The sequence below is a fragment of the Nesoenas mayeri genome, assembly GCF_963082525.1.
Source record: "Nesoenas mayeri genome assembly, chromosome: 11".
In the NCBI taxonomy this organism is placed as follows: domain Eukaryota; kingdom Metazoa; phylum Chordata; class Aves; order Columbiformes; family Columbidae; genus Nesoenas; species Nesoenas mayeri.
This window is the reverse complement of record NC_137563.1, coordinates 11,961,731-11,977,358: the sequence shown is the minus strand read 5'-3', so window position 1 is coordinate 11,977,358 and position 15,628 is coordinate 11,961,731. Positions and strand designations below refer to the sequence as shown.

General features: G+C 40.5%; 1 protein-coding gene across 13 annotated transcripts in view; it reads right to left on the bottom strand.

Annotated features, from left to right (window-relative positions):
• PIAS1 (protein inhibitor of activated STAT 1) overlaps positions 1-15,628 on the bottom strand; it is a gene marked incomplete at its 5' end in the record, with an annotated part of 67,617 nt that overhangs the window by 28,912 nt on the left and 23,077 nt on the right. For all 13 annotated transcript variants that reach the window (XR_013922611.1, XR_013922612.1, XR_013922613.1 and 10 more), the window contains one exon: positions 6,541-6,985. Coding sequence is in view for 10 of the 13 variants with exons in the window: in XM_080351099.1 (XP_080207225.1) it covers positions 6,541-6,985 (445 nt within the window). The remainder of the gene's footprint in view (positions 1-6,540; positions 6,986-15,628) is intronic.

The window sequence follows — 15,628 nt, the reverse complement described above, 5'->3', positions numbered from 1 at the left end:
CACAAATCCACGGCATTACTGTGAAGTGATAACGCTACATTCTTCAGCTTAAACCAGATGAAAAACTGAACTCCAGTTCTGGTCATTCTGCTGCATTTATCAAGATCATTTTTAGATTCTGTTCGACTTAAGCTTTTAACAGTTAATACTCAGAAGGAAGAGGCAGAGCTACACTGGGGATGGGAAAGGCAGAGAGTAAAGAGAGTTTATTTGAAATAGTGCCTAAAGTTATACATGAAAATAGCCTGGAAATACTCCAAAGGCTACAATTAATTCATAAGTATGACGTATTTTATAACTCTCTATGATATGTTGCATAAACAGAATAGATCAGCTGGAAAATCTGTGCAATTGGACAGATATTTATACCTGATTATTTTCTTTAATCAGTCACGTATTAGAGCATTTCTGAGCAATGAGGATTTCTGAAGACCTACAGTAAATATGAAGGGACAATTTCATGCCCACCTGCAGTGCCAGAACTCTCTGCCCCAGCTCCATCATTGTGCCAGAGGGAAGGAACATCACTGGGTCCTCCCATAACTCAAGTCTCTTGATTTCTTTACATGCCTAAATGTATACCCCAGAAATCAAGTCCTGCCATTCAGGCTTGAAAATCTGAGCTTCTATACCTAAGAACACCAACAGACGTTAAACACTTCAAAAGAGCAGAACACGCTACATGGGGTATCCTGCTTCTGGTTCACTCTTACTCTCGTCAAGAAAGTAGAAAGTTTTCAAACCATAACAGAAAGGCAAAAAATTGAGTTTAAAGTTTATGGTTAGATAACAGAGTCCCTAGGAAGCTCTCTACCAGGATTAGCATAATCCATTCCATCTTTTTCTAAAAGCCATCATAAAGGGACATTAAAGTAGCTCTAAAAGATTCCAAGTTACTGAGGACTTCCAAGTTCCAGCAGCATTTCCAACAACTTCTAAGTGATCTCAACATCTTGCTTGCAAGAGGAAATCTTAAAAAAACACATATTGCAATAGCCCAGCTTCCTCTCTCATGCAATGTGAGTATCGCTGCAAGGCCACAAGCTCTCCAACCACTCAGAACTGAGAACGCTCCACGCTTAGATTGGTCCTCTGATTATTAATGGATTACTCACATGCTTTGAGTCAACCACGTGGTTTGCTGTAATTCCTTCTACTAAAAGCTTTAATTGGAATCACAGAATATCTTGAGTTGGAAGGGACTCATGATGATCATCAAGTCTAACTTCTTATCAAACTATCAATTATCAGAAAGATATCCTAAGTTGAACTTGGGAAGCAAACTGGCTTCCTAGGTTCATTCTCCAGAGCAGCGGTGTCTGAAAACATACATAACCTGTGAGGTCCTGGAATTCGGGTGATCTCAGTTCTACACAAGGAGATTAAGCAAGTGAGCAGTAATAAATTATACGCCTTTTATTGTAGGACAAGAGCTGCCCAGTTGGTTAAAGCTCTCTCTTAAACAGACTCTAGACTATGGAAAGATTCTCTGTACATAAACTTGAGGCTTACCACATGCAAATACAAGTTGGACGCAAAAAAAAGAAACTTGAGTGCACTGTAATTCTAGTTCAGCTACAGAACATGAACAAGACAGAGCTAATATTTCAGCTTCTTCTTGCACAATTAAAAGCTGTAGAGCCGGAAGCCAGAAAGCTCGAGCCCAATCTGAGAATATAGTGTTTTGTTGAACTTCCTCCCACAAAGTACATTTGAAAAAATAACAAACACAGAAGACAGTAAAAGCGTGACTTTCATATAAACCATAATACTGATTGCATAGAGCAACAGATCAGCTTGCTGATATATGAAAGGGAGAAATACTTGCCAAACAAAACTTGTATAGTTTCCAACCTAGACTTCTAAGTGCACTGAATTGTTTAATTGTTTAATAGCTGTACCTTGAACTACAGTCACTTCAAAGATTTTAGTCAGATCAATCACAAGATCTGTCTTCAAGAACACAGCACGTCCAAGTAAGCACGATCAATCACAGTCAAAAAGAAAATTTCATGCTAAATGGAAGTCAGAAGCTTGAATTCTAGTTAGTAAGCACGTAATTCTTGAGTGCAGGGACCAGGGGTGCAATTCTGCTTACTGGAGAAACCTTGTTATTAAGAGTCCACAGATTAAGAAATTAAACTAAGGCCTAATCAAATCAAGACAAGCCCCAGTGGGACACTGGAAGCTCCTTTCATCCAATGGAACAGGTTTGGAGACCCCCAGGTAGCACACGGCGCTTTCTGTGATACTTGGACTCCCCAAAACGCCTGATGTTTGTCTCCACCTGCCAGGACAGTAAGACCTGGAGGGAAAAATTCCAATTTCCATGGTTCAGATTCGAGTTTTAATGTTGTGTTCCACATTGTCCAAACCTGAAGCACAGCAAATAAATTGTAGGGTGATCCCCCACATGCCATTCAGACAGCTTTATTAAAAGAGCACCATAGCTCACAGCCTCCTTAATCCTTTACATTGAAAAGGTTAATTTCTCCTTACAGGTAAGTAAAAACTCAAAACTTAGGTAAAATGTTTTAACTGTGGAGCTGTTCCAAAACCAACTAGGAATGATAGATGCTGTAACAAAAAGTATTTTTAAGATGTTGTTTAACCATGTAATGTCCCTTCCATAATAATCTGGCAAAATCTTGATACTCCTTACTCATCTCACAGTAAACACATTTTACCACATAAAGGAGATCTTATCTGAGTGTCAGAAGTCACTTTTAGAGAATTGGCCCTATGCTTAAAAAACAACAAATTAGCAGCATCTGTGCACTGGGGGCTGAAAATGGGGAAAAAATATGTGAAAGCTGCAGCTTCACTTGAGAAACTAACAACCAAAATTCTCCTATTTAAAGGAGTTGCCGTTAAAAAAAAAAATAGAGAATTCACAGTAAGAAGGCATCTTTCGTACATTCTATCAAGGCCAAACTGGATAGCTTTTCCTCCAAAAAAAACAGTCTTACAATCACATCAAATCACAGTTAACCATGGGGCAAAGTGCTCAGACTTCTCACTAGTGCTGCAAGAGCTCAGGGTACAGATTCATCCACCAACATATATTTTCAGAATACAGAGCTTTTCTAGTTGGCTTATACAAAAAAATAATCAATACAGATGCTTTCTCAATTTTGCAATGCAGATGACTAATAAAATATGGATCACAGTATCACAGTATCACAGTATGTTCTGGATTGGAAGGGACCTCAAAAGATCATCTAGTCCAATCCCCCTGCTGGAGCAGGAACGCCTAAGTGAGGTTGCACAGGAACATGTCCAGGTGGGTCTTGAATGTCTCCAGAGAAGGAGACTCCACAACCTCCCTTGGCATCAAATTCGACAGCTCCACTGAACATGGACAGAAAAGCAAGCCAACTGACAGTCTTCTTAGGAGTAAAGAAAATGCTGCCATGCCCCAACAGCACAGCCAGCACATCCATAATTGTCAGAATTAGCCACCTGGCTCTCAAAGAGCTACGCAGGAGTCGAGTACCTGAAACACTCTGACAGAAGCAAAAGACTCTGCTGTCCAAGCAAAGTAACAGCAAGAGAGTCCCACCGCCAGCAGGGCCCAGCTGCTGGGTTCAGTTCTTAAAACAGGAGCAGGTTGAGGTAGCACAGGCCGAGTTTAGGAAGCATAGGCTGAGTTTACAAGTTCAACTCGCTAGGCAAGTCTGCTCTTCTGCAAACATCCTACTCACTGCTACAAGTTGTACGGGCTGCTGTAAGCCAGGGGAAGTAAAAAAAAAAAACAAATAAAGTTAGCCAGCCGTCTTCTAACCTTGGCCTGCAACACACACTGCGGCCAGCCATGCTCAGGTGAAGATCCTCGAGAGCTTCTGGGGAGAACGGTACGGATGGATAAAGCACTGCAGTTCTCCCTTGCCAGAAATCCTGCCCAGCAAGCAGTCCGCATGTGGATTTTAATCACAGGTCAGAGCTACATTTTGAGGAAGCAAGTGTAAGAAGGTAACATCCATTTCCTCCTTTTGTTCTTGACATTAATAGTTAGCAAATTTAATTTCCTTATCTGTTATTCACATTAGCTGGTGTACTACCCACCTACGTGAAATATCTGGGTACAGAATGCATGTTCAATGCCCTGCTGTGCAACTCCCCTCCCTGAGGCTTTGTCAAATTATTGCTTTTCAAATTAATAATCACATCTTGATGAGACAGAATACTACAGCAAACTTTCCGAGCAATTCCACTCTGACTTGGGAAAGAGCAGGGAGAATCGCATCCAAAGACATGCTTTGCCCAACTTGTATGTAACGACCAGCATTTCAGGAGTACCTAAAGATTCCCAAATCAGCGAAGATCACACTCTTTCTCTCTCACACACACATTTTTTTGTACTCCAGTAGGTTCCATTTTAAGCAGGGATATAATTATTCAGGTCATCAGTCCATTCTTGTGATGGAGGGAAAGAGAGTAAATTCAAAAGCTTCTTATCCCTACCCCATGAGGAATCTGATGGGAAACAGCAACAGGAGATGCTGAAATGCTGGCCAAATGCCCAGGAGGAGTTCCGAGGGCTTGTAACATGCATCTGCCATTTGAAAACAAAGCCAGGGAACGTAGAAATTTGACATTTGAGGAAACCCACATTGTTCGCAGCACTGAGAAGGATGCCCAAACCATTTGAGGCAAATATTCCACAAATCATTTAAGACTGTTTTTAGTTAAAGCATCAGAAACTGTATAAATGGAGAAAATTAATACAAGTCTGCTGCACACTTGCATTTAAAACTCCTAAGCTGTAAGCACAATTTCTTCAAGTTGTTTTGAAAGTATATAAAGCTGCATATCACTGGTTATTAATCCAATAGTTTTTTTTATTAACATATAAATATTTATTACTCTAAAATACCTTCATGACATTTATAGTCAGCAATTTTATGATCTCTAGCAACACTACTTTCCACTATAAAAGGAAAAAAAAATTCTCACATGCATGGGCACTGAAGCTCTCTCTTCCCCAAAAAGCACAAGAAAAATAGCTTTTTAACAGTATTGCTTTGGATAAACAGAAAGACATCTGCAGACAGGATTCACATGCAAAACAAAAACCCCAACCATACCTTAAATTAATTGAAAGGAAAAAGATTGCTTAAAAATTCATCTGGTTGGAATTTCACACACTTTCTTTTACCCTGACACCCAGTGTCCACAGAGGGGAAAAAATATCCTATTGTATACAAACTCCTCAAGCAATAAGACATGACAGAGCATGAATTATGATGTCTCCATTTGGGGCCAGTTTGTCAGACATGGAGCTGACAGCAAAGTGTTCTTCCCACATCCAGGAATAAATGCATACCACAATTCCTGCATTGGAATGTGTTCTTGAAATTAGAGCGTTATTTTTAGGTATTTATAATGTAGAAGTGATGGAGAAACATACTGAGTACCTAATTATCCCGGACCACCAGCATTGCCTGGAATGCTTATTAATCAATTAGGTTTTAGATTACAGCTAAATACAGTACACCTCTTAAAAGAATACCTGAACCAGAAGATGAGATTATCAAAAGCCGTTTTCCCCTCCATGTCTCAATTATCACAGCTAAAACAAAACACGTGCAAACAACAGTGCAACATCCTTCAGAAATGTGCAGACCCATCACCACTCCTATATCAGGTCTCCTGCATTCCCGGAGCTGTGCAGACTGTTATCGTAAAATACCTATTCAGTTGTGTTTACAAGGAATCTCTTTTGCAAAGGAGATTTTTGTTTTCACTCACCCACCATCTCCCCGTATCTACTCACACAAATCTCCTCCTCCTACCAGCCATTCTCACAGTGAATCTTTTCCAGGGTTACAACACAGCAGAAGGTTCCAGCATGCAAGCAGCCCAGAAATCAACAGGACCATTGTATTTAAGCAGTATTTAAGAGTATTAAAAGTTAACCACACTGTTCAGCACTACGTGGAATCAGAGCCAGAAAAATCACACGTTGTTATATAATACTCCAAAAGCATCAGATTATTCTCAGCCGCTACACAAGTCATTTATACCTTAATACAAAAGACAGTTTAAAGACAAGTAGCCACAACTGCAAAAGGAGCACAAGTCTTCCTAAACTCAGCCATTCAGGCTGTAATGGATCACAGCAAGCATCTAGTTTGGCATTCTTTCCCAGCACAGATGAGAAGATTTTGAGGGCCTGATGGATTTTTTTTTTTTTTTTTTTAATAACTAAACTCTACAGTTTATAAGAACTACTGAAAGCAGACAAGCTTTTTCCTTTTTCTAAGTTTTAGTTTGTTCCTTGTCAAACTCACCCCTTAAATAAAACGGATATTTGAACCATATTTAGTGGCTCAGCTAAAACAACTAGGGAGTGTTACGTAAGATGTCTCTCCATGTAGAACAATCTGTTCCAAAAGTTACCAAAAATAGCGATTCTCTAAACACTGGTGTGATGCAATATTTAACCAGTTACTGCATCAGCAGCTGCATTTGTCCATTACAAAAAAAAAAAAAAAAGAACAAACACTTCAAATATTATTACAACATTTGCAACCTTACCTAGGCTGGTAGGTTTTATCAGCTCATCCAACAAGTCATAAAAAGGTAATTTCTGAAGTTTTATGTCAGGATGGACAGGGTGGAGTGCAGACGTAAGATGGGGAAGTTCCAGTTCATGTTTAGGTCCCAGAAGCGAAACGGGGAGCAATGGTGACGTGGCAGGGTGGCCATCGTAGCTGAGCTGTGGAATGGTAGACGGAGACAAAGCTGCTGGCATAGAGCTCGAGTGGACGCTGGGGATAGATAAGTCTGCAGGTGTCATGATTTTCTGAGGAAACCTTCGCCTATAGAGTTCTTTGATTTTCATTTGTACGGCAGGACTGCAACCAGCCTTTAACAAATGCAGTGCTTTTGTGAGCAGTTCGTGTTTTCGGCCGTGCTTGTTCCTCCCCGCGTAACCCAGAAGTACTTGCAGTTCAGAAACTCTAAGGCTCATAACCATTTGCTTAAAAGAAACAAAACAAAAAAATTAGTATTCAAGTTACATCATCTTAAACACTAACATTAGAATGTGGCTTAATCTCATTAAGCATACAGTTTTTAAAGGCACACCGTCGCTGCTCTTCCCCCACTGATTATGTGAAATATAATGTAAAACAGTACTTGTTCACAGCCAGATAGATCTACTGAGAAAGTCTGTAATTAGCCATTTTTAAAGGGATTTCTATTTGCCATATACAAATTCAGGACAGCAATACTGATTGGGGGGGGGGGGGCGGGCAGGGAGAGAAAGAGAAGGACAAGTTGCCAGGACAAAATAAAGATTGTAAACATAGCTATTTTCCAATCACTCTTCTGCTAGCATCTCTAATGTTGACAAATTTTTTGACTTGCAGCTATATATACAAATAGATAAATAACAAGTCACACACTGACCACATCCAGGTCTCCATTCCTCGCAGTTCTGAGCTGTGCCAGGCCCTAACTCAGAACCCTACTGCACTTTCAAACCCTTCTGCACTTTTTGCCATGCAGCATAACTAACCTACACAGGAGAGAAATAACCATTGTCAAAAAGAAAGAGAGAAATCATAATCTGAGTTGTGTGTAACCTCATGTGATCATTATTGAGTTAAAGGAAATTTCTTGCAATTCACTTTCCTTCTCACATCAGAGCTGCACGTTCTGTTTTGGATGGGGGAGCTTGGCTTTGCCTTCTATTAATTACCATTTACACAGTCTTTTAGTGTCTCCCAGTATGGTCTAATGAATCAAACTGGTAAGACCTGTAAACTGTTTCTCTTCTTCAGGAACTGTGAAAAACCCAATGCAAAGCAGCGACACCAGCAATCGCCCGTGTGCACCAAGGACTTCCCCGCCAGTCAAGCAGGAGCCAGCAAGTCAACACACAAGCCCATCTTCAACTTAAAAACTTCTTTAAATGCTTGACAGGGACTTTTTCACCATCCCAAGGCCTGTGACACCAGCTGAAATTATATTCCTGCAGAATTTGGGATTCCAAAGAAATCACAAGCAAGTGGAATGCCTGGAACCCATAGCCACGAGCGCATCTGGATATTCGGCACAAAACCATTAAATACTCTCAATATTTTACAGTCAATCTCAAAAGATCAAATTCAAAATAATACTTGAAGTATATATTCAGGACTAAGCTACTTCAGCATACAAAGGTTCTGCAATTTCCCAGCCGCTGAAGGTTGAATAACCAAACTAGCACTTGCATTTGCAAACCATCTTTGAAATAGAAACACTCCCATCCTCTCTAGTTCTTCAAACTGCGCAAAGTTTTCTAACATATACATTACTCAAGTTATCTTCACATTAATTGTTAAACCTGAAGTGCTAATATTAGAAAGTATGCTGTCCCCAGATTTAGCAAAACCAGCCTGAAACTCCTATCAGTTCCTCAAAGCTCCAGCACCTGCAATGCACAGGTGTCCACAGGAGGCACTTCCCTCTATTGAAATAGGTCGTGTTATTTAAAAGCCCTAAATTAGATTATGCCTGTATTTAATGAGGTAGGCACCAAGATAGATTTAACTAAATTTGCCACAAAATTTCTGCTCTGTTGAACCACAGCACCAGAGCTGCAAATCTGAGACAGACATGGCTGCAGACAACCACAAACATATTGGATACAACACGAGTTTGCTGGCTTTCTTTTTTCTGAATACCCTGAAAAGCTACTTCACACTTTCAACTATGGGACTGTCACGGAGCTACTAATGAGAACAGACGAGGTGCTTTGTAGAAATGGAGATGTCTTAAAAGAATAAGGCATTTCAGTTACAATCCGAAGTGTTGACAGCTGAAAAGAAAGTGAAACAAATAGATCTGAAACATGGAAAAACACTATTTATAATGCTTTACAAACTTTTCTTCAACAGAATGAGTAGTTACAGCTGAAGGGTTTAATGTCTGCTACCATCACCATGAAAGTTCACTTCCTGAACAGCCAGAATCTCTCAGAGCTTCGCTCCGTTCTTGTTTTGCAATAAACTCATGGGCCAAGCTTGCAAAAACCACAGAGGATTAAGAAATAATTGAGCTAACAGAGAAGCTCCTACCACATGTTGGATGTTTTCCATTTTTTGAAGGTATAGGCAAGTTAGAAATAAGCATACAGAACACAGGGTCCACTGTGTAGCCAGAAGCACAAACCAAAATAAATAAAATTCCCCAGATCTTCTCCACCCTGGTGCATTCCTTACAAAGGAGGATGAGAACAATTTTATTTGCAATGTTGACGATGCTAATAGATACATCAATTAAAAACGCAGTCATGGAAAAAACAGCAATAAAGGTTTGTGGGTTTATTACAGTTTCATACATCACTGATAAAGCTTTCTTTCAAAAATATAAATAAAAGAGGCAATGACTTAAATAAAACACCTCCCACGAACATCCATGGGGTTTTGCCTGTGGATCATGTCGATAGTGGAGGGGGAAACAGAGCCCGACAAACAGCCCTGCTGGCAAAAGTCTCTCATGTCACTGCAATCCGAACGTGGAATTCCTCTCCTCCTCCTCCACTGCAGTTGTGTTTTATTTGAGGACACAACCCAGCTCAACCAGAAGTGCCGCTGCCCGTACACGCACCATCCAGCCTACGAGCCCTTGGCCCATGTCACCCTGGTACTCTAATCTTAGAATAGGCAGAATAATTATAGTAGGGAAACAAACCAAGTGCTGTCAAATGCACAAACTACACAAAATAGCTGCAATTTGTTGGTTTTTTTTTTCCCCTGTCACATCTCACTTCATCACAATTCAAACCCTTTGCTGGCTTAGTTATACCTAGCAAAGCTGAAGGGCAAAGACACAAAGTGTTTTGCTTCAGGAAATCTTGCTTTTTTCTTTTTTTCCTGTTGCCTGAAGTAGAGTAGTAAAAAGATCACTCTCGGTACAGCTGCATCTGCAGCGAGCTACAAAACCAAACACAAAGAGCCTGTCTCCCAACAACAGCAAATATCCACAATGCAAATAACTGCCCCTACCTCTGGCTGGTTATCAGAATCAGCAAAATGTTTGGGTTTTCTTTCCTAACACAAAAGAATGTAACAAAACAACAACAACAACCCTCCAAACAAATAAACCCAAGAGCTACCAAGGACAGACGGAAGGATAACTTGCAAACTGCAATTACAGGTAACTAGGTGTTTACTTACCTGTTCACGTACAGGTAAGTACATGTTCCTACAAACATCACACGAGTGCACAAGAAATCGGGGCTATATAGCTACAAAAAAGTTGAACTACTTGCCTAAGTTCAGCATCCAAAACACAGCAAGCTGACTGCAGGCCAGCAGTAGATCCAGCATAGCCCAGTATCAAGCACACCAGGAGTTCTGATGATGTTGGGCATTTTGGTACCTGCCATATCCAGGCAACATCTAAAATTCAAAGAGGAGGCAAGGGCAGTAGAAAAACTTCAAAGTGTAAAGGAGCAAGAATATGATTTACAGAAACCCTACTTATCTGCATTTAGCAGAGTACTTCTATATCAACTCACTGTAAAGACCTCTGCCAAGTTTAGAAGGTAACTCTGATCTGTGAATATACACCTGATATTTCCAGCTCGACAACACAACATAAACACGTGTTCCTCTGCACAAGCTGCTTCAATCATCCTCCTTCCCCAGCCTTATGACCACCGTCCATCCTTCCCAAAGCCATCAGGGCATTTCACCACCTTAAGTCACCTAATTGTATATGTCAGGCAGGGGGTCCACGGAACCAAAGAGACCAGTTGATTCTCCCACCTCCCAGTTGCTTGTTTCCCAATTCGTGCCACTTTTCTCCCGACAGATCGCAAAAAACCCAATCACTTGATGCAGCCCATGCAGCTTTATCCCCTGTTTCTGTGTGTTCAGGAAATATCCTCAAGCAACTCATCCAGAAAGATTACTTCCTGCTCCACACCTACTTCAGACAACCAATGAGGCTTGGAAGAAAATAGTTAAGGATTCAAACACAATCCATGGGCGGCATCCTACGTCATCCGCCCACCTCTCTCCTGGGACTATCAGCAGGATAAAGGATGTTTCACATACAGCTCCCTCCAAAAAGTTGGTACACTTTCAAAAACTATTTTCATATCTGTTATCTTTTAAGTCCCTCAAACCATAACTTGCATGTAGCCACTTATGAGGCAAGGAGGAACACGGGTTTCCTCCAAGACACCCACAAAATTACTATGAAATGAAGAGCATCAGGCTGCTCAGAACACACAGCACCGTCAGTGCACGTTTTGTAGCTCCTGACTCACTACGATGTCTGGGTGGAGAAATGTGTCTGTGCCACACACCAGGACCATTCTGCTTTGTGAACGCTCTTTGGGCACTCTGAGCAAATACTTTACAGGAGACTTAACTTCTAACAAAGCAGCAAAGGTTAAGAGTCATTTACTTTGATTTTTCCCTGCAAATAAAAATGGCAGAGATAAATCTTTACTTTTAAAGAATGGGTTTTTACACAAGCCCAGCCATTCCACCCATCCAGGAAAGACACCCACAGCTTCCTGGCTAGAGAAATCCAGCTGCTGGCACCAGTTATCATGTCAGACCAAAGAAAATCTGTTTCAAGAACTGGACCTTTTCCTCCTGATCTATGAAGGCTGGGAATTAAGTTTAAAAATAAATAAAATCTGAGTGTTAGTGCCTCTGGATAAGAAATCCCTTCGATAGCCCTGTGTGGATGGTCTCACTGGCATGTGATTCAGAGAAGCCCAACTAAAAAGACAAGAGGATTCAGGCAGAGAATGCAGTTTCTAGACTGGAAAATGCACAGGGGCCAAATCACTGGTGTGAAATGCAGGAAGATGAGCTCTGAGTCCTGCTGCTCACGGAAGCATCAGTTACAGATTATCTGCTGAGATCCAACATTGCAGACAGTGAGTTGCCACCTTTTCTTCCCATTTTTTGAAGGGAGGGACTTGCCAGAGAGGTAAAAAACAAGCAACGGTCAGTATATATTTTTTTTAATAAATTAAGCAGTGTCCATAGGAAAGAATGAGGGACAATACTGAAAACTGGTCACAAACACCAGCATCATAAGATACCATTTTCAAAGCAGCATCCATCAGCAGCAGCATGAATACTCTCAACAATTAGGTAAACACTTTCTAGAAAGGTTATTTCTATATCTCCAGTAATCAACCCTGGGATCTAGCTGGAGAATTTAACAAGTTACTTCCGGATTTTTATGATAACTAGAACCTGTGAATAAGCTCCAAAACATGTTCCAAAGATTTGCCAGCACAATAAGCAGCATTTGGCTAGGTATTGCACCACATCTTGTGCCTAGAGCTATACAACAGGTCCTCCACAATTCTCCAACCATTAACATAAAAGGTAAAGGGGAAAAAACAAAAATTTAAAAAATCACCTCTAACACTAGTCAGAAGATGGGGAAGTAGTAGAAGAAGAGCAAACTAAAAGAAGATACCCATCGTCCAGGGGGTTCGGCTCCGGCTGCAGTTTGCATTAACAGTGTGGACGCAATCACATCGGCAAAGCTCAAATGCTGTTTTCAAGGACAAGGCAGATGGACATTTCCCCTTCATGAAACAAGGAAACTACTATTCAAGGAATTCCATAATGCACCTCTAAAGACCGTTTAAAAGAAAAATCAAATCAAAATTGTTCTTTTTTTCTAATAAAAGCTACTAGGAAGCATTAGATTAGTATGGAAATGGTTTTGAATTAATCTCAGTATCCTCCAACACCCAGCTGTAAAAATACAGGAGAGGTCTTGCATGCCATGAACAGCCTCTTTAACCCTGGGTATAAATCTTGGGGAGGAGAAAGCCAGACCTGAGCTACATGAGCTCTCCACAGTTACACAAACTCAACTCTTGGGTTCTTAGACATTTAAGATTTGTGAAAGTGGGAGATCATCACAGTAAAAATATTCCCATCTTTTATGAAGGCACATTCCCTAGTCCTAAATTCTATCTGCGAGACTCACATGAGGAAGCTGTCAGGGCTAAACGATAAAAATTGAAATCAGTCTACTGAAAATCTGCAAGAGGGAGTGAAAAGACCAATTCATGGGCGCTCAAGTGCCTCAATGACAGGCTGTAACTTCCTGCACTTGTCTAATGCAACCGAAACACTAAACGGCTGAAGTCACCGTAATTCACAATGGAGGGGAGGGAAAAGCATCGAAGAACAGTCATAAATATGCAACATACTACAGCTTTTAAGGAGGCTATTGGTTTTCATAAAGAAAAACTCGGCTGTCTCCTAGCATGATGTGTACCATGTTCTGGCAAGCAGGGTAGCACTAAAAGGATACGTACAAACCAGTGGCAGGTACAAATATTATTTGCCTTTTGTTACACAAGGAGATGGAATATTTCTTAATCAAAGAAACTCTATTTACACAGTATATCAGTGCTCATAAAGAACACTGCACAACTGTGTGACCAAATTATGCATTCATCTAGCTGGCAATAAAAATAGATTTTAATCCATTAAAAATGCAACAACAAAATGATGTCCATGTATTGTAAATGCCAAAAATAGCCTGGGCTGACCTACAGTTGGTGTCTCCATAGGTGTGGGCTTCCTTAAGGTCAAATGCTACTCATGATTTTCACCAGGTAAACTATTTCTTCCCATGCTAGCACAGAAAGTACTCCATCAAGCTTACATCCCCAGGTGTTATTTACTTTACCATGGTCACAAACAATATATTTCCTTGCAAATGATATGGCTGCATATCTGTCCATATAAACATTACAACTCTCGAACCAACCAACTCAAATGATGAAGCTCAAATTCAAGCACCTGCTAATGCCAGGAATCTCTGGCAGTGAAGAGACCATCTAAAAACTGCAGCAGTTGGGTGTAAAGGGCTCCTGGAGGGGAGGTTCTGCAGTTTCCTCCCGCATCCTTCTGTGCTCCGCTCATGCAACAACTTACCAGGTGGAGCATAACCACTTAACCCTTAATTCCAGACATCAACTAGTACAAGGAACGTTTTTCTTATCTGCTCTTGGCAAACATCGCTTGCTGGTAGCTGTCGTGCTGGTAAAACTCGACTACACTCAGATTCAGGAAGTTTTAGGAAGGTCTCAGCAATGCTGTTTCATACATGAACACTAATAAACCTCAGTTCTCCTTCCAGTCGACAGTTCAGGGGCCTCCATCTCATCATACACCAGCAACGCAACCAAGTTCCTAGAGATGTCGGTCGCTTACTGGAGGCAAAAAAAACCCACAGTGATAAAAGTAACAAAATTCACTGAAGAGTGAAGGGATTTTGCAAAAGAAAACAGTAAGACAGCTCTAGCCCCACTGAACTGGCTGCTAGTAACAGCAGGCAGGCGGAGTTTGGAATTTTTAATATATTCCCCATGTGTTAAAAGTTGTCTTATGTTTTTTGCAGATGCCTGTGGTATTTTGCTATGTTATCCTATATGTGAAATATCTTCTAGAAGCCTTGACACATAAAAACCAGCAGATTAGCGCAGGCAATTGCCCCCCTAGAGCTCCACTCCAGCCCTTTTCCCAGAGGTTGTTTCCTCTGGAAGGGAGATTCAGCAGAACACACTGTGTGCTTCTGTACCCAAAATGCCATTTCTGTGCTTGAACACTTAAATCTGTGGGATTTTTAAATTTTTTTTTCTATATGATGGCTTGCAAACCACACTGTCCTGCCCTGGCTGCACATTCACACTGGGGCAGTCACTGCCTCAAATCACAAAAGCCAGATCTGCTGGAGAAAGTCTGCCAAGACTTTAGTCATGTCTAAACTGTATTTGATTTAAAGTCAGTCACATTTTATCTTAATCCGTAACAAAAGTTTTACCATTCTCAAGAGGTTTTGTTCACTAGGTGAACTATATTATTACTTTTGGTATTAAATAAGGTTGCTGACACAGGAGTAATTTTCATTTCAGTCTTGGAGACTCTCTTTTTTTCAGCCACACTCAAACTTAATTGTCCCTAGTGTATTTAACTTTACAGATGGGAATTATTTTTACAGAACTATGTGCTAGCATGATTTTCGTGACAATTAATTGCCGAAATACTAGTTTAGATGATCCCTGGATCCAAAACAATGTACCTCTCTAAAGACGAACAGCTTACACCTAAGGCTAATAGTGAAGACAATTATTTTCAGCTATTTGAGAGAGGGTCATTGCCAGACAAATTTGCTTTTTATTAAGAACATTCTTATCCTTAACTAAGCCTTTCTACTGGCTGACAGAAGAGCTAATTCCCTGTGCTAAGCCTCAGCGGAGCCCACGCCAGCCGCCAACACAGCTGCCCAAAGAGCTCGTAACACAGGGTGGCCACTCTAATCCCTCTAACAAATAACACAAAAGGTCTACATCAGTATAATCAAAATATAACACCTCATACAGAATTCAGTAATAGTCTGAAAGATTGTATCTTTGTAGAAAAAGAGAAAAGGAAAAATAAAAAGGACCAAGTAGTCTCAGTTTCTGGAAGCCATACAGGAGGTTGTAAGCATACATTTATTTCCCCTCAGTAATTTTAAAAATGAAAATGTACAGTTTAAAATAGGCAATTAAAACAAAAGCAATGGTTACATAAACAATTTGACCAATTTGGGATTTACAGATAGAGAGTCTACTAAATGAGAATCCTTTGAG